The following is a 27,756-nucleotide window of genomic DNA, read 5'->3' as shown; positions in this document are numbered from 1 at the left end:
AAGCGGGTGGAATCTCGAGTTTGGAGTTCAATACTCCGTACCCCAGGCCTTTATATGAGCATCCACTCTTTAAGAATGGTGGATCGCGTGAACTGGGCACTAAGAAATAAAGATGATATCCAACCTTGGAAGTATTGTGCTTGGCGGTGTTTATTCCAAACGGCCCTCAGTTTTTCACACCGATCACATACCCGTTCAATCCTTTGACCATTATTTCACCGAATGCTATACCGTATAAAATCACCGCAAGAGAAATGGCTGGTCATCACGGCGAATGTCCTCAAACTGTGTGCAAGGGTTTTTGTACAATACAATAACAAGCCCTATGAGGGTATATTTGGACCGATACATAAAGATAAGATCCACGGACGAAAAAAGCTCCTAACTAAAGCGAAGGCTAAGCAATATTCATTTGCAAGTACGTAGGTGAGGAATTCAGAACTGAAGTCCACAGCAGAATCCCAGTTGTATGCTCTAGACTGAGTCTCGTGAGTTCATGAGCTCGTGCAAAACATATCAAGGCAGATTTAGTCCTTAACACAAGATTATTTTTCCTCCTCCTTGCGGTTTCTTCTCTGTCGCCACTTGATTCCATTACACGCAACCATCCACAAGCAAGGAGAAACACCGATAGAGATCAAAGCAAGCGTGGTGTACGCCCAGCCCTCACCCATAGCAGAGCGCATAGGGCTGATCGCCGCCGATGCCGCAGCACCCAGCTCACACCGGAAGAGATTGTTTGCTGCGGTCGCAGTAGCCGACTTTCCTGGCCAGAGATCGACCATTAGAGCATTCAATACTTGCGATGTACCAATGATGGACCATCCGGTAATGAACAAAAGAATGATAGGAGCAGCGAGGTTGACCTTGTGACCCAACACCCAGCCGTAGGTCAGCATCGAAAGGTTACTAATATAGTAGAGTGGAAGAGCGACTTCCAGCCTTGCACGCTCAATGTTGAAATTGCGAATATCCGCACGCACATTCTCGACGACAGTCAGGCCGGCACGTTTGGCATGGCGGCGGTAGTTCCAGTCGACCAGGCGTCCAGTTGTGAAGGCTGACAGCACCCCTCCTCCGCCAATGGGGAGGTACATCAACGCAGCATGGAGGTCGTCGAAGTGGTATAATTTATGAAAGGAAGTCGACGCACCAGTCATGACAGCGTAGAAACCAGCAAACAGCAGCCCTGTGGTGAGTAGGACAATCGACGTCTCCATATCGAGAACGACCTTCATAGTCGGGACCGGCGACGGGAATCTGAGAGAGTAGTTCTCCCGCACCTCAGCTTCCTTGTCTGGGTCAGCCACCAAACCTTGCCGTTTGCGTGCACGATGCCGAATAATATCTGCCAGGGAGTTATTCAAAGGAGGGGGTGGAATGGAACCGTCTCCGACCACTTTGCGACAAGTCTCCGGCAGAAAGAGACCAAGGATGAGGAAGAATACGCCACCGAAGATGAGTAAAAACCAGAAGATCCAGTGCCAGTTGGTGTACTGACTGAGAAGACCGCCAATGATTGGTGACAAAGAGGGACCTAACATACTCCCGATGGAAGCGAAGGCGATGTATGAGCCTCGTTCAGCAGACGTGATCATGTCGCCGACCAAACCATTTGCCAGGGCCACAGTCCCGCTACTACCTGCGCTCTGGAGACATCTGAGAACCAAGAGGGCAGCATAGCTGTTTTGGAGACCTAGTCCTAGGTTGGCTGCAAGGTAAAGTGTGAAGCAAATGATGTAAGCGGGACGGCGGCCTGCGGTATCCGAGAAGCCTGCAATCAACATGGGCGCTACTCCCTGCATGATCTAGAAATAACCAGCTTGGTCAGTTGCGTGTTTCCCTCGGCACTATTGTTGTCGTTGACTTACTAGGTAAGTAGTGACCGTCAAGTTCACCTGGGAGACGGAGATATGCAGGGAACTCGCAATGGTGGCCAAAGCAGGCAGGTATATGCTCGAAGACAAGGGTGAGAAGAAACTGGCCAACGATCCCATGACAACGATAGCCCGCTTCTGGGCTACTGTGAACTGGGAATACCCTTCTAGGCGCGTCTCTCCATGCTGGCTTGGCGGGTCCGGTGTTTTGGTATCAATTTCGTTGTCACGCTCTTGCGCCATGCCTTTTTACGTTGGATTCTCTTCGGAATTCAGACCATGTGGTATAATGGAGAGATGCGTTTGATGAAATATGCCTGGCTTTGTTACTTGCCCGGTTCAGGGAAGTGAACCAATTAGAGTTGGTCAACGGGTTCTCAATCCCGGGACCGGCACCTGAACTCAGCCTCATCAGGAGAATTGTGCACTTGCCAGTCTTTCATACAACCGGAATGTATGACTCGCAAGCCATGGGCTCGTAGATATCAAGACACATTTGCTTGTGATCAAGTTTTACTTTGTGCTTTCCGTCGCTTTAATTGCCATACACTTGTTTCCATTGACGGTATCATGCATTCTCATGTAGACTGGAGACTTGTGTATTCTTCGAAAGTATATATCAACTGCACATACTACTTTGAAGACAATATGGCCCATGACTGTGCTCACGGTTACGCATACTTAAATACACGTCATTGTCCATAAACCTTGGGAATATACTCAATCTCAAAGTATGAGAAGTAGGACTTTTGTCTCTTTTGATCAAGAATTTCAAGATTTGTGAAGAAGATTCCCTCTGTACAACATGGTCAGATTACCCCAATCTGCAAACTTTTCCTTTCCTAGAGACCAGATGAGTTAGGACAAGGATATAAAGACAAACAAATCGGAACCAATCACCGGAAGAATATTTACAAGGATGCAAGGACAGCTCGAGTCCGGGGACTTCGGCTGTTCCGTTTTCTCCCCGTTCTTCCTGTTCTCCATGTTGATCCTTCGGTCTCTATCCAAGATAGACAAGTTTCTTCTGTCCTGTCAGCCTAGAGAATTTTCATGTTGGCGCCTGCTTTCCATTTCGGTGCTCATTCCTTGCCGCTTTTTGACCGAGTTCAAGTGAGCATGCCGCTGAGAGTTGCCATGTGGTTTATCCAGGTCCCCGATCCAGACAGATCTGATCTCTGTGCCGATCCTCACGCTAGTAATTTCCCTGTATCTTACCAGTCGCGTACGCTATATCCAATACATGCCATGTAGGTTACAGATGAAAGCCAAAATGGACAGTCATATCACCAGAGTGGCAAGCTTGAATACAAAGTCAAATTCTTATTATTTATGCTTAACTTGGTGTTACAATCTGCAGTGAACTATAGGATATCATAGCGTCTTGTACTGCGTAGAGATATGGAGAACGGAATAGATAATATAAATTAATCGCGCTACAGAGCGCTAGTAAAATTTACCTAGATTAACCGGGTCACGATTAATCAGAAAATGACAAGGCATGGGTTATGTTACAGAGATAGGCATAGTCTTGAAGGATACCCTGTGGAAGCAATGTGTCAGTACGTGGAATGTGACAGCACTATGAAGCATATTGTAGTGTCTAGACTATGAATCCCGTCCCTACTTGAATATTTTGGGACAGGGGTTTCTTCTTCCTTCGTCAGCTCCGGCTTAATATCTCAATGCCGCTATTGATCTGCAGGTACCTACTCCGTACTTACGCAATGCCGTTGCAATCCGACCCTTCTCTCCGAAACGGTACCCATCTTTTAATATATTCCCCCCACTAGAGGTTCTTGCTAGGATCTAGGGCTATACACTCCCGCCAGACTTGTTGTCGGCTAAGCAGCTTTTAAATGCAACTTCTTATTTGAGTTGTAGTTGGAGCCCTCCCGATCGGCTGTAACATTAAGTCTTGGACCTGTTGATCTTTCTCCAAGACATGGCAGCATGGCCTTATATATTCTCCCATGCTGCAAGAAAAAAGTAGTCGAAAGAATCCAACTCTCCTCTTCCATAATCTTCTCTTATCACAGCAGACATGATTTTCTCAGCAAAAGCCATCGGTGTTGGAGCCCTTCTCTCGGCGGTTCCTGTCTGTGCTGCCTCGTACTCCCAGACCAAAGTATACGATAGCACCAACTTCTTTGAAGGGTTCAATTTCACCAGTGACCCAGATCCATCTGGAGGCTTTGTGAAGTATGTGGACGCCGAGACTGCCAAAAGTTCTGGTATGGCCAAGATCAGCAACGGTGCAGTCTACCTTGGTGTCAACTTTGCGGATAAGAGTCCTAGTGGTCGTCCTTCCACTCGTGTGAGGTCCAAGGACGTCTTTACCACCGGCCTCTTCGTCGCCGACATTGCTCACATGCCGGCTGGCACTGGAAAGGGTGCCTCCTGCGGTATCTGGCCTGCTTACTGGACCTCTGGCCCTGACTGGCCCAACTCTGGCGAGATCGATATCATCGAGGGCGTCAACAATCAGAAGTCCAACGCTGTCACCCTGCACACAGCAAAGGGGTGCAACATGGATGTCACCGGGTCCGAGTCGACAGCAGACCAGACCTCTGCTGACTGTGAGGACAATGACTCGGGCTGTTCTCAGGGCACCACATCGGCCAACAACTACGGTGCCGCCTTCAACGCCAATGGAGGTGGTGTCTATGTCACTGAATGGGCAAGCCTGTCTATCAATGTGTGGTTCTTCCCTCGCGGCAGCGCTGCGGCTAACGCGGTGATCAATGCCGGCACTGCAGACTTGGATGTGGCGAAGTTTGGCACCCCGTTGGCCCGCTTCTCAGGCAATACCTGCAACATCGCCCAGAGATTCAAGGAAAACTACATTATCTTCAACACCAACTTCTGCGGAGGCTGTAAGTACTCTACATATTGCATTTAAAGTACATCCACTAATCTCTACAGGGGCTTCACGAGAATTTTTGAAGGATGAGAAATGCACCAGCCTGGCCGACACCTGCAACGATTGGGTTTCAAATAACCCAACTGCCTTCAACGAGGCTTACTGGCTGGTGAACTCGGTTAAGGTCTACTCCCGAAACAACTAAACTTGGAAACATGAGACCGGAGGTCGATATGGTTACCGGACTGAACGTGCACCACTTTTTCGCGCCACTGCCGTGAGTTGAATGTACCTGCGGGATATATTGGGGGATCTATTTTGAATATAAAGTGCCTAGAAAAAGTAATTCAATATGGGTACTGTTGATACATTTCTCCGCATTTTCGCTCTAACCCGCGTGAAGACTTACAATGTAGTTGCGTGTACTCCGTACGGAGTACAACATATGTAGAACAATCTATATAAGTGGATCCCGCCCTGAGCACAAAGCACGCTAGTCCCGATTCATACGCATGGCGCTCTCCAATCTTTCGGCCTGTTCCTTCACCGAATCAATTGTAGTATTTCAATGTTTTGGATTCCTTCCTTCTGGGACCATGTTGAAGAATCACACTCCCCCTATTTTTATAGTCAACGACATACAGGATTCCACCAAAGTGCAAGGAAGAGTCCGCATCAGAAAAACACATTTCAGGCACGCAATTCTTGCGTTGCCGCTAGTTGCTGCATTCCCACAGCATCACTCTACGGAGTACCTACTCCGTACCCCTCCCCGCGGAGCACACAACGCGGTGCTATTGGTCAAGAGTACGGCACAATCTAGATTAAATGTGATGTCCTCGTGCCTTAGTGGAAGTGTTCTATTCCACATGCATTCTGACAGTCATTGTAAATTTATTCCATACAAGAAATCTCGACCAAACGCGAGGAAATCTTTCTTCAAGACATGCCTATATGCGATGACTCGATCGCTTTCATACTATGTGTGTGTATCACAGCTTTCAATGCCTAAAAGCAGCGATCCTTATCTAAGTACGGAGGATTCCGTACGTAGTGTATTTATTACGATCGTCAGGACGGTTCCTACACGAGCTGGCGCTAGTTCTTGGTAAATAGCATTGTGCTCATATCAAACTTGATAGGCTTGGTTGCGATAAGGGAGAACCATTTTCTCGTAGGCGGGATTTGCAGCCATATTAATTTGCCAAGTTCGTTCATGCATGAACGATGCAACCAAGAAAAATATCTGACTCTTCCGAGCCGAGCTCACCATTTCTACATAGGTCTTTCACGCTACTCTTTAACAGAAAGTTTTAATACAATTATTCCAACAATAAACATCAGCAAGCTAACAACCTGTCTTCAATTGTGGCCCAAAATATATACATATCACAGAGCTCCACTTTGAGATACCGAGCTTTATATATATCTCGGCACTTTGGGGGGGAAACAAGAAATACGATAACGTTACAGCCGATCGGAAGCATATCTAACTCTATAGTAGTAATTAGCGCCCCAGAAAAAGCCGCATCCGGGGATGTACGGGCACTCTGCAGGGATTTCCCATACGAAGTAGGCCACGAAGTAGGACTCTTAGCCTAGCAGGGAAATGAATGGTGTATTAGCGCCTCTGCGGAGAAAAGGATCCATGAGTGCATAGAGAGTCTTGGCAGCGGTACGGTAAAATCAAGGAACAAGACTGTAGTTGGATAGATCTTCTTGATACGGTGGAACTAGCTCATAAGCGACGGGTGGGAGCAAGATGATGCCATAAATGATACTGTTTTGGTGGCATTTCAGGTGTATACGGCTCCTTATTAACTGATCTACCTCATTTTTAGGTAGATTAAAGACCATTCCAGGCCGTAAGTATGTATGTCTCCAGAGCCTACAGGAGAAAATAAAGGAAAACGATATGTGATGCCGCAAGTCTGGTGGATCTCGGGATTTCTCATACGTGGCAGCCAATCACGTCAGAGCCTGTCACGCGACCGACCTTAATATCGAGCCCGGACTGAGAAATACTCTGAGCGAATAAAGCGGCATGCCAAGATACCCCAACCCCCACTCAGGGCAAATGCGGAGGTCACAGAAAGCCATCGGATAATTCACCGCCCCCTAAAGAGAGAGTGTGTACTCCGTAGTTGTACTTTACTCCGTATAGAGCTCATCGGTTCACATTTTGCCTCCCGGACCGATTTCATGCCGAATCTAATATAGACCTACCGGAATGTGCAGAACATAAAAAAGGTTCTTTTCGGATTGCCGACCCCAGTCAACCGGGTAAAAGCCCCTGGCGCACCCCAGACTTGCCCCGCCATGACATATCTATGTACCACACATAGCAAGTACTCGCCGAGCTCCGGGTCCATCCTTCATCCCCGGGTTTTCTCATGTTGGTGGGGGTAATTAGACAACCGCGTTGTCTCGACATTGGCGACTGGTTTTTTACCCCATCTCTCCCACCTGGGTGGACGTATCCCACCGGAATATAACCGCATCGGATCACTTTTTTCTTGCTGGTCGTAAAGCCCGCTCGGTCGATCCCCGGGGGAAATTGCTATGCATCATTGTCGATTGGTGACTCGGACTTGTGCCGCAGGGTTTAGACATGCATGTCAAAGATTTAAAAGCCTCGGCTACCGCCATGTAGACGCGATTTGAGATCTTCGGTCTTTTTTTTGCTGTGTAGCTTTGATCTGATTTTCCGCGGGTGCGGGCATATTCCTCTTTTCTGTTCTTTCATTCCGGTTTCGGTCTATAGAACCAAATTTGAATGCCACAAGCCTCCAATACTCCATCGTTCAAATGAGTGACAAAATCTCCTCGTGGAATGTCGTCCACAAGCTGGAGAAGCGCCAGCTTCTCATCGGAATTAACTGCGTGGCTGGACTGTCTATCTTATTCTTTGGTTACGACCAAGGAATGATGGCCGGTGTCAATAATGCAAAGGATTATATTGATCTTATGAAATTTGGCCATACTGAAGTGGTAGACGGCGAGGTGACCCCGGTAGTCACAAATTCCTTGCTACAAGGCGGCATCGTGTCGGTCTATTACCTGGGTACACTTTTTGGCGCATTACTCGGTGGCTGGCTCGGGGACCGGACGGGCAGAATCAAAACCATTGCAGCAGGTTCTCTATGGGCTATTTTTGGTGCAGCCCTGCAGTGTTCGGCACAGAATTCTAATTGGATGATTTGCGGTAAGGGGCCATAGGGTTTAATACATGGAGACTTCGACTAACTTTTGCAGCGCGTTTCATTAATGGCATTGGCACCGGAATTTTGAATGCCATCGTCCCTGTCTGGGCCACCGAGACGGCTGAACATACTTCGCGCGGACAATTCATTGCTATTGAATTCACGCTGAACATCTTTGGTGTCGTATTGGCTTACTGGCTGGAGTTGTACGTACAACGTTTCATTGTTTATGATATCCTTTCTAATCTTTGGCAGTGGCCTATCTTTCATCGACAACGGAGAATCAGCCTTCCGCTGGAGATTCCCCATCGCATTCCAGATCATTTTCCTCATCATCCTATTTGCGGTTGTCTGGTTCTTCCCAGAATCACCTCGATGGCTTGTCAAGGTCGGCCGAGAGGATGAGGCTCGCTATGTTCTCCAGCGTCTACGTGGATCTAGCGGGGAGGACCTCATCAGAGCGGAAGCCGAGTTCCAGGATATTCTGAGCATCGCTGAGCTGGAGCGAACGGTGAACCACGGTGACTCATATCTGTCTATGTTGATTGGGTATAAATCCGGTGACCTCCACATCGGCCGTCGCGTACAGTTGGTTATTTGGCTACAGATTATGCAGGAATGGGTTGGTATCGCGGGAGTTACAGTTTATGCACCGACCATTTTTGGCATTGCTGGATTTGATTCTATGAAGAGTCAGTGGATTAGTGGACTGAACAATATCTTCTACATGGTGTGTTTTGACGTTGAAGCAATGGGCGAGCTGTGCTAATGTACACGTCTAGTTTGCTACGCTAGTATGTGTCTTTACTCTCGACCGCATCGGTCGCCGGTGGACCTTATATTGGGGCGCGATTGTTCAGGGTATTGCCATGTTCCTTGCGGGAGGCTTTTCCCGTCTCGCCATCGACAATAAAGCAGCCGGTGATATGGGCAAGGCATCCTCTTATGGCGCTGCCGCAGCTTCGATGATTTTCATCTTTACCTCTGCATTCGGAGCTTCTTGGCTCACAGTCCCCTGGTATGGATTTCGCGCCTGATATTCTTTTACTCAATGCTAACTCACGGTTATCAGGGTGTATCCGGCTGAAATCTTTCCCCTGGCCGTTCGTGCACGTGGAAATGCCTTTGGTGTCGTCGGATGGAGTATTGGCAATGGATGGCTGGTAAGTGAACATCCTTTACTGAATACAAGGCCCATTTACTGACAGAAATACGAAAGACTCTACTATGCCCCGTCATGTTCAATGCCATTGGCGAAAAGACACTGTATGTCTTCGCCGCCAGTAATGTCATCGCCATCCCCATGGTGTGGGCTCTGTATCCAGAAAGCAACCAGCGCACGCTGGAGGATATGGATCTCCTTTTTGCCGCTAATACACCCTGGACCTGGGATGCAGAGAAGACCTTTGCGCGCCTCAAGGCAGAGAACCCAGGCATGGTCCAGACTCTCGGTCGCAAGGGCAGTGTGGTGGATCCGGAGACTGGAAAGCCTATCTCTGTCGGTGCTGCTGCTATAATTGCAGCTTCTAAGGCCGGTGACAATGCTGTAGGAACAGAGCATGTAGATCATGCTTAGATTTGGAGTGGGGAGTCGAAGATGTGCTATGTTTGTGCTTCTTGTGTCTAGTGACATTGATGAAGACCAGCTAATTAATGGATATATGATTTAAAGATCACTAGCTCCTTCTTACCGAATAAAAAAAACCATGTATATTAAGCAAATCGTGAGAAGATTCTTCAAAAATGGCCCATCGAAGAAAAAATATAGTCGACCGAAGCCGGCGCTCTGATTGGCCACTTTGTGAACAACGTCCATCAACCAGCAACTCGAGCTTCATAGCCATTGTTTTCCATCACTATTTCTCTTTCTTCAAATAGTCACGTTGAAAGCAAAAGCCTGTATCACATCTCTTCAAACCAAAGTTACTCACGTGGTAAGTATCGCTATACCAAAAGACGCGTCTCGCGTCGCATCGTTCCCTGCTAATTCCAACTTCTAAATGGAGTCAATAACATCCTGTCCACAAGATCCAAGAAACTTCAAGACCTCATAACGGGTCTTGGAATCGAAAATCCAAGGGGATAATTTGTATCAAGACTTCTACCAAAAACTCTAGAGAAGAGGATACGCTACAGAAGCCATGTCACTCTCGACAGTTAAGCCCGCAGATCCGCAGCCCCCAACACCAACCCCAGACACTCAGGACTCCAAACTCCAGAAAGCTCTGCAACCCACACAACCCACAGCGCAAACCAAAAAATCTCTCCGCCGCATATCTTTGCACCCAACGCTAACCCCCTACCGCCGGCGCGTGTATCGTACGCTCCTCTCCGTCCCGTCAGGTCGGTGGACTACCTACTCAGCGATGGCGACCCACCTAGGCTCCAGCGCGCGAGCAGTGGGAAACGCGATGCGCAGTAACCCCTTTGCGCCGGAGGTGCCGTGCCATCGGGTCCTTGCGGCAGATGGCTCGTTAGGTGGGTATAAGGGGGAGTGGAAAGTTGATGGGCATAAAGGTGGTGGTGGGTTTTGTGAGGAAAAGATGCTGAGGCTTGAGGAGGAGGGTGTTGTATTTTTGAATGGGAAGGTTACGGGGGTTTGTTTCAAGGAGTTTGTGGATTTGGCGGCTAAGTGAGTTTGCCTTACTTGATTGTTCTATATTTATGGGTTCCCGGGGCGTTTGATGGATGGGAGATGGATTGTTTTCTTGCAATGAGGTTGTGATTTATGATTGCTGTACTTGTATCCAAAAATTTGATTCCGTCTGAATTTCCTATCTAGGTAACCCCGGTTTTGATGGTTGAATGTTGAATACTGTGCTGGGCTCGAATGGGATGAGCAATGCTGACAGCTCTTTGTCAGATAATTTCGTAGAATAAGCTAAGTCAATACTGCGTGCTGAGAACCACTAGCTAACTTCCAGTTGGCCCCGAGGGCTGTGGCTGGTTATAACGGCGTGCGTAGCCTGGGTAAACCATGCGCTCTGCAACATGGGTTTGTCATGTATCTCTGCAGTCTTTCTCCGGGGCTTTGCCGGTGTTTATCTTTCTCAACCCTGGACCTAACCCAGAGGGACTAGGTCACGCCGGCTTGTGGGTGTTCAAATTTCAACCCGATATGCACCAGGGGGCCTGAGATAATTTGGGTCATTCCTGCAACTTCCAGTCCCTCTTGCTTCTACAGAAATATACTCAAGTGCATACAAGGGCACCATACCCACAAGGAAATCCTAATGGTGAAACACAATCTCTACACCAACTACCCAAAAGCCACCTCAGATTCCAATCCACCAACGATTTCTGGCTCAAAATAGACCAAGAAATCCTAGGACCAAATAGCCGATCAAGATGGAACCTAACCATCAATGGCCCCTTACCAGGCCCGACCCTTGGATTAAACTAGGGCAACATCTACTTCCGCAATCTCTTCCGTGATACCGACCGCAACGGGACAAGTCTACACATCTGTGGCCTCCACCATCACTATATAGACTCCATAACGGAGTATCACCCGTCACCTAGTGCCCCGTTTCACCGCGACATACCTTAACCCATCGATAGCGAGGATTACAACACGGCACAACATAGTACTTCAAGTATGGAGGCCTCGATCCCGTTTAAATCTCGCAACTATAGCCGGTGAACCCACAAGGGATACGGCGCTTCTCCCCGGGCCGGTGTATTTAGGTCTTGCGTCCCACACCGATGATACTAGGCTGCGATTAATGCATTATCATCTTGGGTGGCAAGTTGACAAGGGCATGCGTTGCAGATTATCGAACGGGGGTTGGGGATGGAGTGCTGGGATTAATGATATGTTCGGGTTTTTATGCGTCAATGAACCCCTGGTACCTGCATATAGGTATTATTTACTGGAAATCATTTGTCCGTGGACTCCTACCATACTTGGATGTCAAAGAGATTGGGGGCCAAAGTGAGGGCCAGCCTTGGGGCTTTTTGCGGCAGGCGTTGCACAAAGGAACAAAGAAAAGGCTTGAGAGCTCAGAGATTTCCAGGTTAGAGTTTTCTTTGCTTTTGATCGAATCTTCTTTGTGTTCTACAGGGGATATTTGGAGTAAAAACGGGACTGACGCCTCAATGCTGCAGCTATCTGCAAAGGGAATATACACTCAGAAATTAAGAGACGGGATACGGGACCTACTTAGTCTAGTTAGTCCTGGGAGACTGAAGCAACTGGCGTACCCTAGAGATTTATTTAGAGAAAGGGGGAATGCGATAGGAAAAAGTCGTCTAGGCCAATTGAGGAAAGTGGTATATCGTAATCCGTTGCCATTCATTGAAACATTCCACCAATAACCCATCTAAGCCGATCTAGAATCTAGAACACATAAAGAGGTAATGAGCGATGAGCTCAAAACCTGAAACATAATAAAGCGAAGAAGCAAAGCGCGTCTTCTATACATGACCGATCCATAACCGGATTGCGATCTAGATGAAACCAAGATAAAAATAGACATGGGAAATAACAAATCAGAAAAGGAAATACAGTCGTAATATCGTAACAAGGACGGAGACGAATGCGAGGAACACCAGGGGAGGGCGAGAAGAACCATCATAATCATGAGATGTGCTTTGCGGAACGCTTGCAGGAACCGCGCTTTGGCACGTCCATGTGGTGGTATGAGCGAAGGTGCTCGACGAGGTGGTCCTGACGGGGGAAGCCATTGCTACCCTTTCGCGAGCAGTGCTCGACAGGGCAGTTGCGGAAGACAGGGTAGTGAACGCTGGACTGGTGGCGTTTCAAGTCTGCGAAGCGGGTGAAGGACTTGCCGCAGTGGTCGCAACCGAAGGGCTTGACAGGCCTGGCGAGGTGTTAGCGGGTTGATTCCTTGGCGATGGAGATAGCTAGCTTACTTGGATACAGGCGCTGGCGACTCGGTCCCGGATTCATATTCGCCAATGGGATAGGAGGGTAGGGTGATGTCTTCGGAGGGGAAGTTAAAGCTACTGCTATAGCTACTGCTGTAACTGCTACCACAGCTGCTAGGTGCCCTTTGGGGCATGACGGGTCGGTCAAAGACTGGGTAGTCATGTGGGACCTGGTAGGTGTAGGGCGAGCTGGTGACATTGTAGAGCTCTGGGGCGACCTCTTGAATGGGGAAGGGACTGGTGTCGATCTCGCAGAGGGGATCGTATACGGGCTGGCTGCCGTAGAAGAAGAAGTCCATACTTCCTGGGGAAGAAGAGTAGGAAGAGTAAGAATCTGGATAGTTGAATGGGGACTGCATGTCGATTGGGGTAGACGCGAAGCGTTGGTTTGGTAGAGGAATTGGGATTGCGGTCTTACGAGAGGGAGGGTTAGCCTAGAATACGACCATCCAAGCTCAAGTCACCTACCATTGTGAGAGAGAACAGGTGGATTCAAAACTTCAAATTGATTTGGCCGGGATGTTTCGCAGGTAAAATGCAAAATAATTTCCTCAGGCAATGGAGGCATACCGCCCTTTTATGTGCCCAAGTTATGAAACTCGAGGATCATAGGTCCCGAGGGTATTGGTCGACACGGGAACGAGCTAGACTGTGAGTGGCTATGAAAGGGGAACTAAACAGTTCTAGAAAACTAGAAAACTACATCGAAGCAGACTGGACAAAACCACTCAGCCTCCCCGCCTCCTCGCATGCGGGAATTTGTTTTGTATGCAATTCGCGGATCTTTTGCTGACGGCGAATATTCCACGGCCCTTCTAGCGTGTCCACCCCTCATTGCCCTCCACATCCTGGATAGTTTGGCCGATGATGATTGGAGGATGATCAGGTGTGTTGAGGTGAGGCCAGTCGCGATAAGCAGCGGTCAGACATTCGGTGCCCAGTGTGTTTCCCCCCCTCACGATCATCCTTCTATGATTGGATGTTGACTGTTCTGTGTGGCTTCTAGTGACATTCTAGCGTGCCAAGAGCTCGTGTCTGACGGCCCATGGCCCCCCGTTGTCTTTTTGTTGCTCGTCATATGCAGTTGCACATTGCTGTTTCATGTGCTGCACGGGGGGGAGGGAGGGGGGATTGCCTGGATTGGGAACCCAGTTTTCCAGATTTCGAGAATGAAGTTCAGGTTTGGAAAGAGGAAGGTTGATGGTCAAGAGTTCGAGTATCCATTCCCAAACCCACTGACGTATCCCGCGGCACAATCGTGCCGAGTATATTATTCAAATGATCCGCACGATCCAGCCTTGAGAACCCGAATATCTCCCTCCATTCCCACTGAACTCCTCCAATCCGGGGTCATAGATCGACCGATATTGCGCACAGCCCCTGATGACATAGTCCTTCTAGAAAAAAAGAAAAAAAAAAATCCCGCATTTTTCGAACATTCCTAGTGCCAAGCGGCTGAGAGGTGTAACTTGTATTGCTAGCGAGTTACCGTTCTCTGACGTCGCACGTCGTTGTGCACAGAAAGGGATGCGATTCGTCACATGGGTTTGATCTTTTTGATTGACTCGGGGATATTTGGGATTTGTTCCGGGCCTGACTTGAAGTCGAAGCATTGCGGCCCCCAGTTTCCAAGTTTCCCAGTTTTTTGTTTTTTTTTTTTTTCTCTTGATTAATTTATATTTCTCTTACTCCGTACATATTCTTACATCTCTCCTGCATCCCAATAGACAAAACCTTAAGACCTGCAGAGCTACGTGTACACCAAGCATAACCCCGGATTGGTACTTATGGTACTTCCGGCTAGCCAGGTACCACCTGGGCAGGAAGGCAGACTGGTAAGCATATCAACTTTAGGCAGCTTAGCAGTTTGGCTTAGCTAGGCTTAGCTACTTCCTCGTATATTTGCTTGACTTAATTCATATTGTTCAAACAATTACCTTGCAAATAACACGAAACTCCCGTATCACCGAGGCCCATTCATTGCACTCATACCAGTCCCGCAACAGTAAACAGCCCACCGTGACCACAGCTTTCAGAAAGTTCATTCCATAGCCTCAAACATCCAGTCTATTGTATCGTAGCGTTGAGTCACCAGATATTCCAAATAAATCCAGGGTAAAAATCAATCATCCGCGCTTGGAGACCCAGGTGGGTTGCTCATGGGTAAAAAAAAAAGAAGACCAGAGACGCCTCATAATTCATCCTCGAGGTATTTGTACACAAACTTGAAATCAGCCTTGCGCCGATTCATCCTGTTGACATTATTCGTAAGTGGTGAGCTCGTAAAGTTGGGGCGGAAAAACGCAAACAGTCGGAATCTTTAAACTGACCATGTGCTCTCGTAGTCGAAGAAGCGATAGGTGCCTTGCTCAAACTCCTCGGTGATGTTCTTCGGCTCCTCGTGACGCTGGAACCAGGTTTGATACTGCTTATGGAAGCGCCAACTCTGGTTTCGGAGCGCCTTGGCTGCGAGATATTGCTGGTATGTCCCTTGGCGGTAGTAGAAAAGGTAGAAGAGAGTATCCGTATCGATCCTGCCGGTATCGTACAACCGGGGGTCGTCGAATATTGAGAGAGGTTCCTGTGGATAGTAGAGCGCCGTGCTATAGGGGTTCTGTGGCTTGTAGTGACGGGGCTTTTCAGCATCGCCCGCTTCCGGGCATGTCGTCAATGAGGTAGCTAGAAGGCGCTGAACGGACGGCGATGGATTGGCCGACGCACGCGACTTCGTTACCTCAAATGATTGGAGCAGGTCCTGGAGACCCGGGGGCAGATGATATACCGATTCGTCACTCTCAGTTCCGTCCGTTTCTGGTTTTCCATTCATTGATGCCTCCGCCTTTGCGGGCGCCGGCGATGACACACTTGCAGTAACAGGGACCTTCGGCCGCGCAGGCCCAGCTACTTCTTCTGTAACAGCTGCTACAGTAGGTGGAACTATTGACTTGGTGACAGGCAACACTGAAGCCACACTAGGTGAGGCAGTAGAAGACTTGGGGATAGGCAATGCCGCGGACAAAGCCGGGCTGAAGCCTGGTGGAGGGGGAAGAGGAAGAATACCAACACCACTTTTGTCACTGGCAGCAGCAGCGGCAGCAGCGGATGCATATTTGAGAGTTTCACCAGGGGGGCGGGTAGGGAGGGGAGCGGGCTTCATGCCTGGAGTGGCACTCGATGAAGCGGAAGGGTGGAGGGTAGCAAGAACAGGCAGAGGCGATTTCATCTGTGTTGATGGTCTCCGGGCTGCTGGCGCTTCTTGCTTGGCCTTTGGCTTCGGTTCTGGCTCTTCATCTTGGATTGATTGGGCGTCTTGTGATGACACACGATCACCTTCGCCGCCCATGCCGAATTGTGCCTCGACCTCATCGCCGATATTCAGATCATCGTAGAGTGTTTCATCCTCACCGGAATAATCAGGACTACCTCCTTCCTCCACGTAATATTTGATACTTTCCTTGAGGTCTTGTACCGCACCCACGTCCAAGTTGCCGTTTTGTAACGAACGATTGAGGAACTCCAACTTGTTTACGTGCCATTTATGTCGTTCCGTAACGTGGGAGATGTCGGCCATTCGATCCGCCTTCTTCGTATCCTTTTTGCCTTTCTTCATTTGTGCATGAAGTGTTTCCTCCTCTGCCTCCAAGGCCTCGATCTTCAGCTGAAGCTCGTCCACCATAGTGGAAAGGAACTCGCAACACTCGACTCTCTCCTTCTCCTTTGGGTCAAGTCGCGAAGCTGCCGATAAACCTTCCTTGGAATATGCTTTCGTCTTCATCTCTTTTTCGACAGCTTTGAATTGTTCCATGCACTACCAACAGTATTAGCTTGCCGTCCCTTGAGGGAACCCATCAGCCCTGTGGGCCAAGTTAGGAAACAGAAACGTACCACTTCAATGGCCTTCCGTTGCTCCATAAGAGGAGCTTTATCCTTGACCTCATTTCCAGCCGCCCATGATTTGATCTGATCACGGAATCTTTGGAGCTTCTTGATCTCGCGCTTCAGGTGGTCTTCTAGCTTGTCCCGTTGCGTGGGGTTTGTAGCCTGGCGAATCTTCTCATAAATGCCTTCGAACGTTTGTATCCCTTCGGAGACCTTCTTGAAGGTTTTCTCAATTTCCTGTTGCGTTTTTCGGGCTGCCATTGTGAACTCGCTGGTGGACTGTGCCGTCCACTGGCTTCGGGATTAATGTGGCCGGAAGGGTGTGGTGATGCGCTTTCGACCAAAATGGCCACAGGAGCACAATCGAGTGAGTGGATAGAGGAGAAATTGTTAAAAGCGCTTGATTGACAGCAAGAAGGGCGGAAAGTCGGAAGTCCATGGAGTGCCTCTCCGCGTTTGAGTGGAAAGCTTCGTGGATGCTCTAATAGGTAGGCGGTCACGGGCGGAGGCGAACGCGAGGGCGTGAGAGGGGGATCGTGGCTTTACACACATACAAGTCACAAACGTCATTCGATTTCTCAGTCCATAAGTTCATTATTTTTTGAAGAATCAATTTGCACTGACAAACCGAGGCAAACGAGCTCATTTGGGCAACACCGAGCAACGCTTGGTGCCAGTGCTATCACCGGCCGGATCTTGTCTACACCGCAGGTACACAACCCAGCTTCACTTGGCTGTTTTTTATTTTGACGAGATATGATAGATCTATAGGCCATCAAAATGAAACGTGAGGACTCCGAATCAGCTTTGCATATCAAAATCAACTAACATGGGTTAGTTGTTATCCAAAGAGTGAAATCGGCGTCGGTGACAGTCGATTCGGAGTTGGTTTCCTCTATTGGCAAGGGCCTTCTTGTATTTGCTGGCATTGGCAAAGAGGATACTGAGAAGGATGCGGAGAACCTTGTGAACAAGGTGTTAAAGGCCAAGTTCTGGCCCGATGAGAATGGCACACAAGTAAGTCAAATAGCGTATAGGTGTAAGATCGCTAATTGACACCACCACAGTGGAAAAAGAATGTTAAGGAGATCGAGGGAGAAGTACTATGTGGTATGCTTCTCCATATTTGTACTTGGAACATCCCTGAGCACTGCTGATGGTTGTCTGATCTAGTCTCCCAATTCACCCTCTATGCGAAAATGAAGAAAGGCAATAAACCCGACTTTCATGATGCAGCCAGTCCCGATACTGCGCGAAAAATCTATGACTTTTTCTATGACAAGATGGGAGAAGGCTATACCCCAGACCGGGTCAAAAATGGTGTCTTCCAGGCCATGATGGATGTCGAACTGAAGAACGACGGGCCGGTGGGTGTAGACTACTGCAGCGAGGACGCGGCGGTACATTTTGCCTTCCTGGCTCCTTCCTTCGCCGCTATTGATTCTATACTGACAGTTCTTATTTCTAGGTCACAATCGAAATCAATACCAATCTCCCCAAGAAGGATCCCAAGGAGCAGAAAAATGGAGACAAAAACGATGAACAGGACATGAAGGGATCTTTCGAATTCCAAATTCCTCCTGAATTGCTAGCGTGAAGAAAAAAGAGAAGAAATAGATATTAGAGTAATGCTTTGTACCTAATTAGATGTTAGCAGATACCCCCAATACCACCTTTATACAATCCTGTCCGAACATAGTTGGGGTGCCCGCAATGGAAGCTTCCTGAACCACAAGCGCCGCACTCCCCCACAACGACTTCTTTCTCCTCCACCTCTCTACCATAGCAACTTCATTTCTCTCTTATTCTTTTCCACTTTTGAGATTCCCATCCCTAAATTCCACAGTCATGGCGACAGCTCAGCGTACGTTCAGTGCGGGGTCCAGCTGCCCGCGGAATGCCAGAATTAAGTCTAGTTGCTGACAAGCTTGTAGGCCCCCGTGTCTTCTTTGACATTCAAATCGGCGATGGCCAGCCTAGCCGGGTTGTATTTGAGCTAGTAAGTTACCTGCGCTCTCTTTATGCTGAGTCTGGATTGTATCTAACATCTGGGCGTCACACAGTTCAACGATGGTACGACCTGATTTTCTCCCTTGACAAATTTGAACGTGACTGACAACAGCAACAGTTGTTCCCAAGACTGCGGACAACTTCCGAGCTTTGTGTACTGGCGAGAAGGGCATTGGCACCCAGGGCAAGGAATTGACCTACAAAGGCACGTCTCCAATACCCCGCTTCCATAGCGTGGGCGTGTACTAACCGCCGTGTTCCGATTCAGGCTCAATTTTCCACCGTGTGATCAAACAGTTCATGATCCAGGGTGGTGACTTCACTGCATTCAACGGCACCGGCGGCGAGTCGATTTATGGCGAAAAGTTCCCTGATGAGAACTTCGACCTCAAGCATGACCGTCCTTTCCTGCTCTCCATGGCCAACTCCGGCCCTGGCACCAACGGCAGTCAATTCTTCGTCACCACCGTCCCTACTCCCCACCTCGATGGAAAGCACGTCGTGTTCGGTGAGGTCATCAACGGCAAGAGTGTGATTCGCAAGATCGAGAACATGAAGACTCAGTCCGACAAGCCCGTCCAGAACGTCACTGTGGTGGACTGCGGCGAGCTTTCCGGCGAGGATTATGAGAACGCGACCAAGCGCCAACAGGATGCGACAGGCGACCCATACGAGGACTTCACCGAGGACCACCAGGGCGAGCAGCTTACTGCGCCTCTCTGCTTCAAGATCGCTTCCGACCTCAAGGGTTTCGGCAACACTGCTTTCAAGAGTGGTGATCTTAACCTGGGCCTCGACAAGTACCAGAAGGGTCTGCGATATTTGAACGAGTTCCCCGAGCCCGACGAGAATGACCCCAAGGAGCTGGGCGAGCAGATGAAGGCCCTCCGATTCACCCTGCACTCCAACTCCTCCCTGCTCGGCAACAAGCTCCAGAAGTTCCAACAGGCTCAGAACTGGGCCACGTATGCCCTCCAAGTCGCCGATGCTGCCAAGGCTAAGGACGCCGACAAGGCCAAGGCCTACTACCGCCGTGCTGTTGCTCACGAGGGCTTGAAGGAGGAGGATTCCGCGCTGAAGGATCTGAAGGAGGCAGAGAAGCTGGCTCCCGGCGATGCTGGTATCATCAACGAGATCGCCAAGGTCAAGCAGACCGTCAAGAACCGGGAGGCCAAGGAAAGGGCCGCTGCGAAGAAGTTCTTCTCTTAAACGGGTTGAAATTGATCTGGTTTCATATTTCTTTTGTTCCATCACGACTCACGACGTGGTCTTCTCATTCACCAATGACCCATGATGTATGATATCACATCATTCAGGATTCAGGCAATTTGCCTTGTTCTTTGTGCGAAGTCCATACTGTAATCTCTTCTACATGGTAAAATCCTGTGGCACGGCATGCCAGGCTGAAAGTGCATTCACCTAAATCAGGAGGGAGAGCATCGCCTCAAAAAAGTACCAAATTATATATTTCAAGTATAACTTATTAAAAGTTCCGTCTGTTCTCAAATTTTGAAGTATTTCGACCAGGTGTAGGCGACACTCTATGCTGATGAGCATTGACCTGTGTCTCGAAATAACCGATCAAGAAATCAGTGGCGTTGGCAATACTCTTTCGAGAATATATCAGGAGATTGATTAGAGTATCTAAATTAAAGGAAACTCGGCGTGTTCAACTTGCCCCTTCCAGCCCCAAACGCCCTACTTTGTGACAAAAGCGCAAGCTCCCATCTCCTTTTTAACCACATCCGCCTCAGGTCGAATATCAAAGTCAAAGATATCCATAGGCACCGAAAGTGTAGTACAAGCATTTGGAATGTCCACAATACCGGCAATATGCCCCTGCACGGGCGCACAGCTGAGCAACAGATATATCTGGTAATCACTATAGCCATAGCGTCGAAGATATTCAATGACGCGGAGACAGGTCTGTCTATAGGCGACAGTTGCATCCAGGAAATGTTGCTTGCCATTCTCATCCACTGAGAATCCCTCAAACGTTAGGTATCGTCCAGGACCGAACTGCGGCTCTACGGGCCCCGCATGGAAGATTGGTGACTTCATGTCTAGTTTTGCCATGCCATTCTTGATGACCGAGAATTTCAATGTTATGACACCGGCCATCTCGATTGCTCCGCAGAATGAGATCTCGCCATCGCCCTGCGAGAAATGCAGATCTCCGACAGAGAACTTGGCGCCGGGGACGTGGACTGGGAGGTATACTTTCGATCCACGGGAGAGGTTCTTGATATCACAATTACCTCCGTGCTCGGGGCGGCCCTAGTAGACATATGAGTTCATGGTTCAGTCCTGTTGTATATGATATTGTCTCACTGGGATAGTCCGAGCACCCTCATTAGCGATCTTGCTCTTCACGTCATCAGTAGCAGTGCCAGAATGGGCATTCTGGGGATTCGGTGGCTGGGCGACAATTCGATCAGCAACAGTATTCGCTGCAATAAGCTCCCCCTCGCGACGATTCCATTCAGCCAGAACTTCAGCCGATGGAGCACAACCCATGATTCCAGGGTGAATTAGTCCCGCAAACCGGACATGTGGGATATGTCGGGATGAGCAGAAGATTCCTTCAAAGTCCCAAATCGCCTTGGCCCTGTGAGACTCATTAACACTAATATACATTATAATGTCATGAGATGAATGTGACATACGCCTCAGGATACAGCTGATCTAGGAAACCTCCTCCGTTCTCTTTGTGGAAGATCCCGGTGAATCCCCATGGTTGCTCTTCGAATGGCTGGACGTCCTGAATCTCGACGAGCAAGACATCTCCAGGTTCCGCGGTTTCGATGTCGAACGGACCGGATAGGTAATGGATCTGGGTTAGGTCTACATTCTTGATGTCGTCGGCTGAGTCGTTATTTCCGATTTGGCCTCCGGTCCAATCTAGACATTCAATCTTGACAACTTCATTGTTGGCGATTTTTCCGTAGGCCGGAACTAGAAATTACGAGATGTGCAATGAGCATGCAGTGGTTTCGATGGGACCATAATGAAGACTTAACATACCATCTGGGTGCCATCTGTTCTATCGGGGACTTAGCAATGTCTCACCATTCGAAGGTAATAACATACATGTAGACCGGGCTGTTCACGTGCAGGCTTGTCAAGGTCGACCTTGAGAGCAGTGCGAATTCCCTTGATACCCATATTGATACTTATTGCAGGTGTAGTTGTTTAATGCGATTGAGGCAGTATAGGATGAGAGTACAGATCTCGGGGGGAACTCCAAATATATCAACATCCCCTCACGATAACGCGGTACCCCGCAGGCGGTCTAAATATATATGTGTCTATTTATGTATATAGGTACCTAATATATAGATATACGTATATTCACATGAATAATAGATACGTGAAGCGTGGGAGATCTGGCTTATCATCGCTTTATCTCGCATATCTTAGGTTGATAAGTCTCAAGGGCTTGTCATGCCAAGCCTTGTAGTGGATTGAATGTATTTTTGTAAGACTCCTTCCAAAGTCACATGGAATGGTAGTCTTGTATGCTGTCACCTCGAATTGCATGCTATCTGCGCAGTTTCCAAGGCTATATCTTATGTTTGAATGAAACTCTTGCCGTGGAATTCTTAGTGCTGATAGCTCTAGGAAAACTTCTTTCCGGGAGAGCCGGCGTCCTTGTGATCGTGCTCATCCATGTCGACATTGAGCTTGTCAAGGTTATCGAGAGACAAGCGCAAGAAATCATGTTTGTTCTTCCAGGTAACCTGGCTTTCAGCAAAGTTTGCACTTTCAGCAGGAGGTGGGGGCGGGTCGGTAATCTTGGTGACAAGGTACGCTGTAGATGCCTCAGCAATGCCATACATCAGTACACCAATGTAGGGGATGCGTAGAAGAACGGTGAAAGCGAAAGCAAACCCGAAGAGAACACCTTCTCGGTCACGGAACCACCGACGCTTTTGCTCGGGAGTGAACTTGATGCGCCAAAAGTAGGGTTCGAGCTAGAAACGGTCAAGGAAATTCTCAAGTCCGGGAGGGTGGCTGAACTTACAAGTTCACGCATCAGACTGCGCGAAGCAAAGTAGGTGTGGAGAAATGTGACAATGTAGTGCTTCGGCAGGATCAAGCCTACGCCAAAAATGGCGGCCGCGGGGGTGGACCCGACATGGCTTCGAAATGTGTAGAAGCTCACTGCGGGCATAACGAACCGGCCAATGACGACAACCATCGAGAGAAGATAGATACCAAGCATCATGCCAATCTTCTTTGCATAGCGATTGAAAAATGACTTCAGTGCTTCGGAAATTGGTCGAGAAACGCTGGAGCCCCCTTTGGCGGAGTACTGAACAAGATTGGGGTAGTAAAGAGAGCGCAATTGATGAGGTTCTTCTGATTTGTGTTTCTGAATGTATGTCATGTCTACCCATTGGATGGACTGCATGAAACTGGTGAGATGGTCAGCGGACACTGTCAGGGAGTCTACTGCCAATGGAACATACATTTCATCCAGCGTGGGCGTCACATATCGCATCAGGGTCATGAGCAAGAATGGTACCTGGAGGACGGACTTGGACATGAATTCCAGCCCATTGAGAAGCTTGTCGTCCCAGACAGCCTGCTCTAGGTTGATCACCCATGATAATAAGTAGATGGAGAATTTTACGCTGAGAATCTTGGATTCAAGTCAGAAGAAAGCCCAGAAGAAAGGCAAACTAGCAGAGGACGGTGTGGAAACATACTGGTATTTGAATGATCAATTGAATCACGATGCCGATGGCGATCGCGAGAGCTGCTTGGCGGAAATGGTCGTACTTGAATAGTTCTGGGTTCGATAATGCACGGACAGCTGTAAGCCTCGGTTAGCAAGTAGTCAAAAATACATTTCCATCCAGAGGATCATTCCACGACAAATGGAAATAGATGGCTGGCAGCAAGGAGCTCCTTGACCAAAGTCTTGGCAAAAGCCGACTCCGACGTTATACAGCCCGGAAGACACTGATGGAATTTCTTGTGCGGTAAGGAATCCGCCTAGGTATTTCAAACCAGTCCTTCTGAATGATCTGGAAATAGTAAAAAAACACATAGGGGTGACATACTTCCTACTATTGTGAGCTGGAAGCCGCGGATCACGGCATTTGGCTCAAAGTTCGACATTGTGGCTTAGATGGCTGCGAAAGATCCAAATAAATACCACTGTGAAGAGCGCTAGAGGTGTCGAAATCGCGAAGGAGCTAGCAATGCATTCTTGAAAGTGAAAGTGAAATAACTGTGGCCTCCATTGAAAGCTGCGTCATGGTCACCTGATTTAGGCCTGAGGCAACAGTGCATCTCCCCGCGCATCGTTGCGGATAAGCCCCGTTCCCTGCGCCTCCTGCATCGGATACCCTGGCTTCTTGCAGTATCTTGTACAAACATGTCTCTACATTAATTTCTCTACACATTCTCCTATATCACTTATCGCATTCATGAACCATGCCCGAGTCTCCAAGTGAGCTAGGTCAGATACAATCCCTCCGCCGTTCTCTCACCCTTCCCACCAAATTAAATCCACTCGCGCAACGTCGTTCGAGCGTGCCGAATACCCCCGAACATGTAATCTTCTATCACCCATCTGCAAAAATTGTGCATTTCTCCCCAAGAGCGCTCGCCCCTATTCCGTCCAGCTCTGCGCCGTCCGACTTTGACTACCCGGTTGACACCATCGAAACACTCCCTTGGCGTTCTGCGACTGAAAGAACGGTTGCAACAGCGCCACTGAGGCTAGAGAAGGTCCATGGCTCAACAGCATTCTTGAAATGTGGAAATGTTGTCCATGCGATCCTAAAAAACTCTCAGTGTTGGTGTGTTGATGGGGTCTCGAAATTTGTTTTACGCATTCGCCCACTTACATATTATCGGATCGAACTACCATATGAGACGGAAGACGACCGGAGCTTGGTGCAAGATTTAAGAATAGCCTTGCCAACAATACTTCGTTATGAGGTCACGCCATGTCCCTTCAAACGTGCTTTCAGTGTCGAGCTCCCAAACGATGCGATGGCACCTCGGCGCAAAAAGGCCTGGCAACCTAAAGACCGGAAAGAAAGGGTACCGAATGTCTTAGAACCTCCACAGGAAACGCCGTCGCCAGCTTCAATTAGGTCGGATTGGGTCGATTCCGCAAGCACTGGAGACGACACCGACGGAAACCTGACCGATGACAGTTGTTTCACTTCAAACAAAGCGAGCAGTTCCATTCTGGGGGCGATTCCTGATGACCGGGAACCCTCTCCTGAGGCTTTGAGTCCTTCGCCATACCTTGGGCCCCCTAGGCGTTCAGTCACCGAAATACCACAAACTTTTACTAGCCTTCTTGCAAAATTTGAGGCCACGGCAGTCCCTGAGGATGGCCATGACCTTGAACCTGCGCTCAAGCTAGAGTCCGCACCCAGTACCGATGCTGCACTTCAAATTGATCAGGAGATCAAGGGTGCAGACCAACTCGAGCCTGAGATTCTAGTCGACGGTGAAGTTGAAGCCGGACATGAAACCCAAAGCACATTAGAGCCTGGTTTCAAAGCTGAAGACTTGCTTCAAACCAACTATGTATCTCGGCCAGAAGCTGTATCGCAAGCCGAAGCGACCAGCAAAGCCGCAGTCAAAGCGGAACCCGTCATTCCAGTCGAGACTGATGCGGTGATGGCGGCTGAAACTTCAAAGAAAATCGTATTCGGTGCCGAACCTACAAGTGCAGACGAAGCTAAGGAAACTGTGGATGAGATTAGCAAAGATGTTGATGAAGTTCAATCCGTTCAATCCTCTGCCAGGCCCACACAGGAGATCGACCATGGTGCCTCCGTGGCATCCAGCCCCGAGTCATTCCATTCTGCTGAGCCACAATCGCCAGATTCAGTTTCTACTCATCCTACATCTGTGGGAGGCCATGATATGCCAGATCCACTAGACACATTTGATATTTCGATCACAAAACATATCATTACTGAATTGGACCAAGCACCAGTGGACCTTCAGAAGACGTCGCAGCTGTCGATACTTGATATGCCTCAAAGCGACGACGCCTCAAAGCCGACCAGCACGCCTAATCCTCCATTACCGCATAGTACAAGCGCAAACAATTTACCGAGGCGCTTCGCAGATGCGTTCTCGGACGCGTCTCCTTCAATGGCTCCCACAAGTAATGGGAATCCACCCAGTCGTTTTGCCGATGCGCCTTCGGACTCTCAATTGCGCCCACACCTTCATTCCAAGAGCAGTGCATTGAACACTGATTTCGACCACATGAGTGCTGAGTTCCGGCGCCGGGCAAAAGCCACAAGGGAGCGTGATGTTTCTCCTATGCCTCATTCTTCGGCATTGTATCAACCATCTAGCGATGACGGCTCATCGTTCATCTCTAAGGCTATCACCCTAGTATTGATTCCTCCAGCTTATCTTTTCGTCATCCTTCTTCATATCGCTGCGCGCATTGTCATCAACCCAGCTGTTCACCCGATCATGAGCTCCACACCAAGCGCGCCACGATCCCAACCCGAACGGACAAAAAAGGATCTAGCCACGGAGGATGACTTCAGCTTTCCACTAGAGCCCCAAACTTCTTCGGAATACGAGGATGCTGAAATATTCAGGAAACTCGACCCTTGGGACTTGGACTAGCTGGCTGGCTGAAATGTCTTGCTTTTGGTTTCTTTACTCCTTTGACTTTTTCACTTCTTCATCTGGATCTTCGGCCCCACGTTACGGCCGATTTAATGCTTACTCTTTGTATTCCCCTCCCTACACAAACCACCTTAATGGTTTCCTTGTTATGATATTCGGGACTGATTTGCACGACTTATGGGTGGACATATGGCATGGTTTGTAATATACTAAATTTCTGTATTCTAGCGTTGCATGTATTACTGAGGGAGACCGGGGGTCATATCAGCAACGAATAATTAATTGATCAAATTACGTTCTTTCAATTCCCGAGCTGTTTCATGTAGACTTAGCACAAGTACATATTCCTGGCCAATTGGTCTGCATAATTGAGGAAAGATATTAAAGATACAATCCACGAACAGCGGCATGCCCGACTGTAATGCTAAAAGCTGTTCATTTCTTTTCCCGTCCCACAGGAATCGTATAAACACAGCGCCCGTGGGCTACAAGCGTAGGAAAATATGTGCACTTGATAGGAAGCTCGCATTGAAAATCTGAGAACAAGAAGCCATAACCCCACCGAACGCCAGCTAATGCATGAGAAAACGAAGCCACCAAAGAAATCGCGTGCCGGGTCCGAGCGAAGTACACAAAGACGCTGGTGGTATCCAGGAAATAGACCTCAGAGCAAATTTATGGTTTCGTGACCTTAGCAGCTCCGCCCTTGGTCTTAGCCTTACGGGCTCGGCGATCTCTCTTCTTCAACCCGGACATTCCTGCCTTGCACACATCGGCATAGCGAACGTAGAACGCCTCAATGTCATCAGGGCTGACGATGGTCGAGAGCTTGATTTTCTGAGACTTGTCTTTTGAGGCTCTGCTTTCCTTGCTTTCTTTGAGGTTCGGCGCATTGGTGTTTCCATCAGTGGCTCGGATGAGGATAGATGGTTGGGAGTTTGTGGTAGTGGCACCGGGCACATTTATGAGAGCTTTTTGAGTGAGATATACCGAGCCGTGGACTTGCTGAGATGTTTTGGAGAGTAGATCGGTGAGAGATTTGAAGAACTAAAGGTGACCGGTGTTAGTGATATAGCTTGAAACTGGTGATGGTGGTCGCATGTGCGGAGTTGTAGCGGCCAACTAGCATCACGATTAACATTTACCTCATCGTGTCCCAAATGTGGGGCCATGTTTGGAGATTCTAGTGTGAGGCGCGCGAAAATTAAGGGATCCGAAAGCTGAAGCAGATGATTGATATGCAATTGACAGCTGGGAACAACTAACAGTGGGGGATAAACTCCGCTGTGGGTGTCTCTCCGCCTTTCTTTTGGGGCGGCAGAAAAGTGAAAAAAAGTTGCCGACCGCCTAGCGTACCTGATATTGAGGACCGACTTTTGAACATTTTTGAGAGCAGACAAAGTAT

At 48.7% G+C, this 27,756-nt stretch overlaps 12 protein-coding genes across 12 annotated transcripts; 6 read left to right on the top strand and 6 right to left on the bottom strand.

Annotated features, from left to right (window-relative positions):
- Positions 1-545: 545 nt before the first annotated feature.
- On the bottom strand, positions 546-2,120 carry N7500_009837 (MFS transporter; the record flags this gene model as incomplete). The annotated part of the gene is made up of 2 exons (XM_056680976.1): positions 546-1,808; positions 1,872-2,120. 2 exons carry the CDS (start codon positions 2,118-2,120, stop codon positions 546-548), a joined length of 1,512 nt encoding a protein of 503 aa, XP_056528358.1.
- A 1,801-nt stretch (positions 2,121-3,921) lies between these two features.
- On the top strand, positions 3,922-4,945 carry N7500_009836 (glycoside hydrolase family 16 protein; the record flags this gene model as incomplete). Its single annotated transcript, XM_056680975.1, has 2 exons — positions 3,922-4,753; positions 4,803-4,945. 2 exons carry the CDS (start codon positions 3,922-3,924, stop codon positions 4,943-4,945), a joined length of 975 nt encoding a protein of 324 aa, XP_056528357.1.
- Positions 4,946-7,548: 2,603 nt separating this feature from the next.
- Positions 7,549-9,519, top strand: N7500_009835 (uncharacterized protein; the record flags this gene model as incomplete). The annotated part of the gene is made up of 6 exons (XM_056680974.1): positions 7,549-7,945; positions 7,996-8,149; positions 8,199-8,673; positions 8,726-8,961; positions 9,016-9,106; positions 9,163-9,519. 6 exons carry the CDS (start codon positions 7,549-7,551, stop codon positions 9,517-9,519), a joined length of 1,710 nt encoding a protein of 569 aa, XP_056528356.1.
- A 565-nt stretch (positions 9,520-10,084) lies between these two features.
- Positions 10,085-10,579, top strand: N7500_009834 (MGMT family protein; the record flags this gene model as incomplete). Its single annotated transcript, XM_056680973.1, has 1 exon — positions 10,085-10,579. One exon carries the CDS (start codon positions 10,085-10,087, stop codon positions 10,577-10,579), a length of 495 nt encoding a protein of 164 aa, XP_056528355.1.
- Positions 10,580-12,522: 1,943 nt separating this feature from the next.
- On the bottom strand, positions 12,523-13,304 carry N7500_009833 (uncharacterized protein; the record flags this gene model as incomplete). Its single annotated transcript, XM_056680972.1, has 3 exons — positions 12,523-12,766; positions 12,819-13,246; positions 13,302-13,304. 3 exons carry the CDS (start codon positions 13,302-13,304, stop codon positions 12,523-12,525), a joined length of 675 nt encoding a protein of 224 aa, XP_056528354.1.
- Positions 13,305-15,024: 1,720 nt separating this feature from the next.
- N7500_009832 (CNOT2/3/5 family protein) lies at positions 15,025-16,973 on the bottom strand (the record flags this gene model as incomplete). Its single annotated transcript, XM_056680971.1, has 3 exons — positions 15,025-15,085; positions 15,164-16,641; positions 16,719-16,973. 3 exons carry the CDS (start codon positions 16,971-16,973, stop codon positions 15,025-15,027), a joined length of 1,794 nt encoding a protein of 597 aa, XP_056528353.1.
- Positions 16,974-17,492: 519 nt separating this feature from the next.
- Positions 17,493-18,309, top strand: N7500_009831 (D-aminoacyl-tRNA deacylase; the record flags this gene model as incomplete). Its single annotated transcript, XM_056680970.1, has 5 exons — positions 17,493-17,499; positions 17,551-17,729; positions 17,780-17,822; positions 17,886-18,112; positions 18,181-18,309. 5 exons carry the CDS (start codon positions 17,493-17,495, stop codon positions 18,307-18,309), a joined length of 585 nt encoding a protein of 194 aa, XP_056528352.1.
- A 251-nt stretch (positions 18,310-18,560) lies between these two features.
- Positions 18,561-19,931, top strand: N7500_009830 (peptidylprolyl isomerase; the record flags this gene model as incomplete). The annotated part of the gene is made up of 5 exons (XM_056680969.1): positions 18,561-18,576; positions 18,647-18,711; positions 18,776-18,785; positions 18,841-18,956; positions 19,020-19,931. 5 exons carry the CDS (start codon positions 18,561-18,563, stop codon positions 19,929-19,931), a joined length of 1,119 nt encoding a protein of 372 aa, XP_056528351.1.
- Positions 19,932-20,420: 489 nt separating this feature from the next.
- On the bottom strand, positions 20,421-21,887 carry N7500_009829 (acetamidase/formamidase family protein; the record flags this gene model as incomplete). The annotated part of the gene is made up of 5 exons (XM_056680968.1): positions 20,421-20,999; positions 21,054-21,330; positions 21,389-21,677; positions 21,747-21,765; positions 21,813-21,887. The coding sequence occupies 5 exons, from the start codon at positions 21,885-21,887 to the stop codon at positions 20,421-20,423; spliced, it is 1,239 nt and encodes a 412-aa protein (XP_056528350.1).
- Positions 21,888-22,339: 452 nt separating this feature from the next.
- On the bottom strand, positions 22,340-23,849 carry usgS (transmembrane protein UsgS; the record flags this gene model as incomplete). Its single annotated transcript, XM_056680967.1, has 5 exons — positions 22,340-22,696; positions 22,747-23,140; positions 23,195-23,367; positions 23,435-23,541; positions 23,792-23,849. 5 exons carry the CDS (start codon positions 23,847-23,849, stop codon positions 22,340-22,342), a joined length of 1,089 nt encoding a protein of 362 aa, XP_056528349.1.
- A 318-nt stretch (positions 23,850-24,167) lies between these two features.
- Positions 24,168-26,348, top strand: N7500_009827 (uncharacterized protein; the record flags this gene model as incomplete). The annotated part of the gene is made up of 1 exon (XM_056680966.1): positions 24,168-26,348. One exon carries the CDS (start codon positions 24,168-24,170, stop codon positions 26,346-26,348), a length of 2,181 nt encoding a protein of 726 aa, XP_056528348.1.
- Positions 26,349-27,026: 678 nt separating this feature from the next.
- N7500_009826 (signal recognition particle 14 kDa protein) lies at positions 27,027-27,523 on the bottom strand (the record flags this gene model as incomplete). Its single annotated transcript, XM_056680965.1, has 2 exons — positions 27,027-27,398; positions 27,497-27,523. 2 exons carry the CDS (start codon positions 27,521-27,523, stop codon positions 27,027-27,029), a joined length of 399 nt encoding a protein of 132 aa, XP_056528347.1.
- Between the last annotated feature and the right edge of the window lie 233 nt (positions 27,524-27,756).

The sequence above is a fragment of the Penicillium coprophilum genome (assembly GCF_028826855.1).
Source record: "Penicillium coprophilum strain IBT 35676 chromosome Unknown utg000006l_segment0_segment0, whole genome shotgun sequence".
Taxonomy (NCBI): domain Eukaryota; kingdom Fungi; phylum Ascomycota; class Eurotiomycetes; order Eurotiales; family Aspergillaceae; genus Penicillium; species Penicillium coprophilum.
Note: the sequence above shows the minus strand (reverse complement) of the source record. Positions and strands in the feature narration are given on the sequence as shown.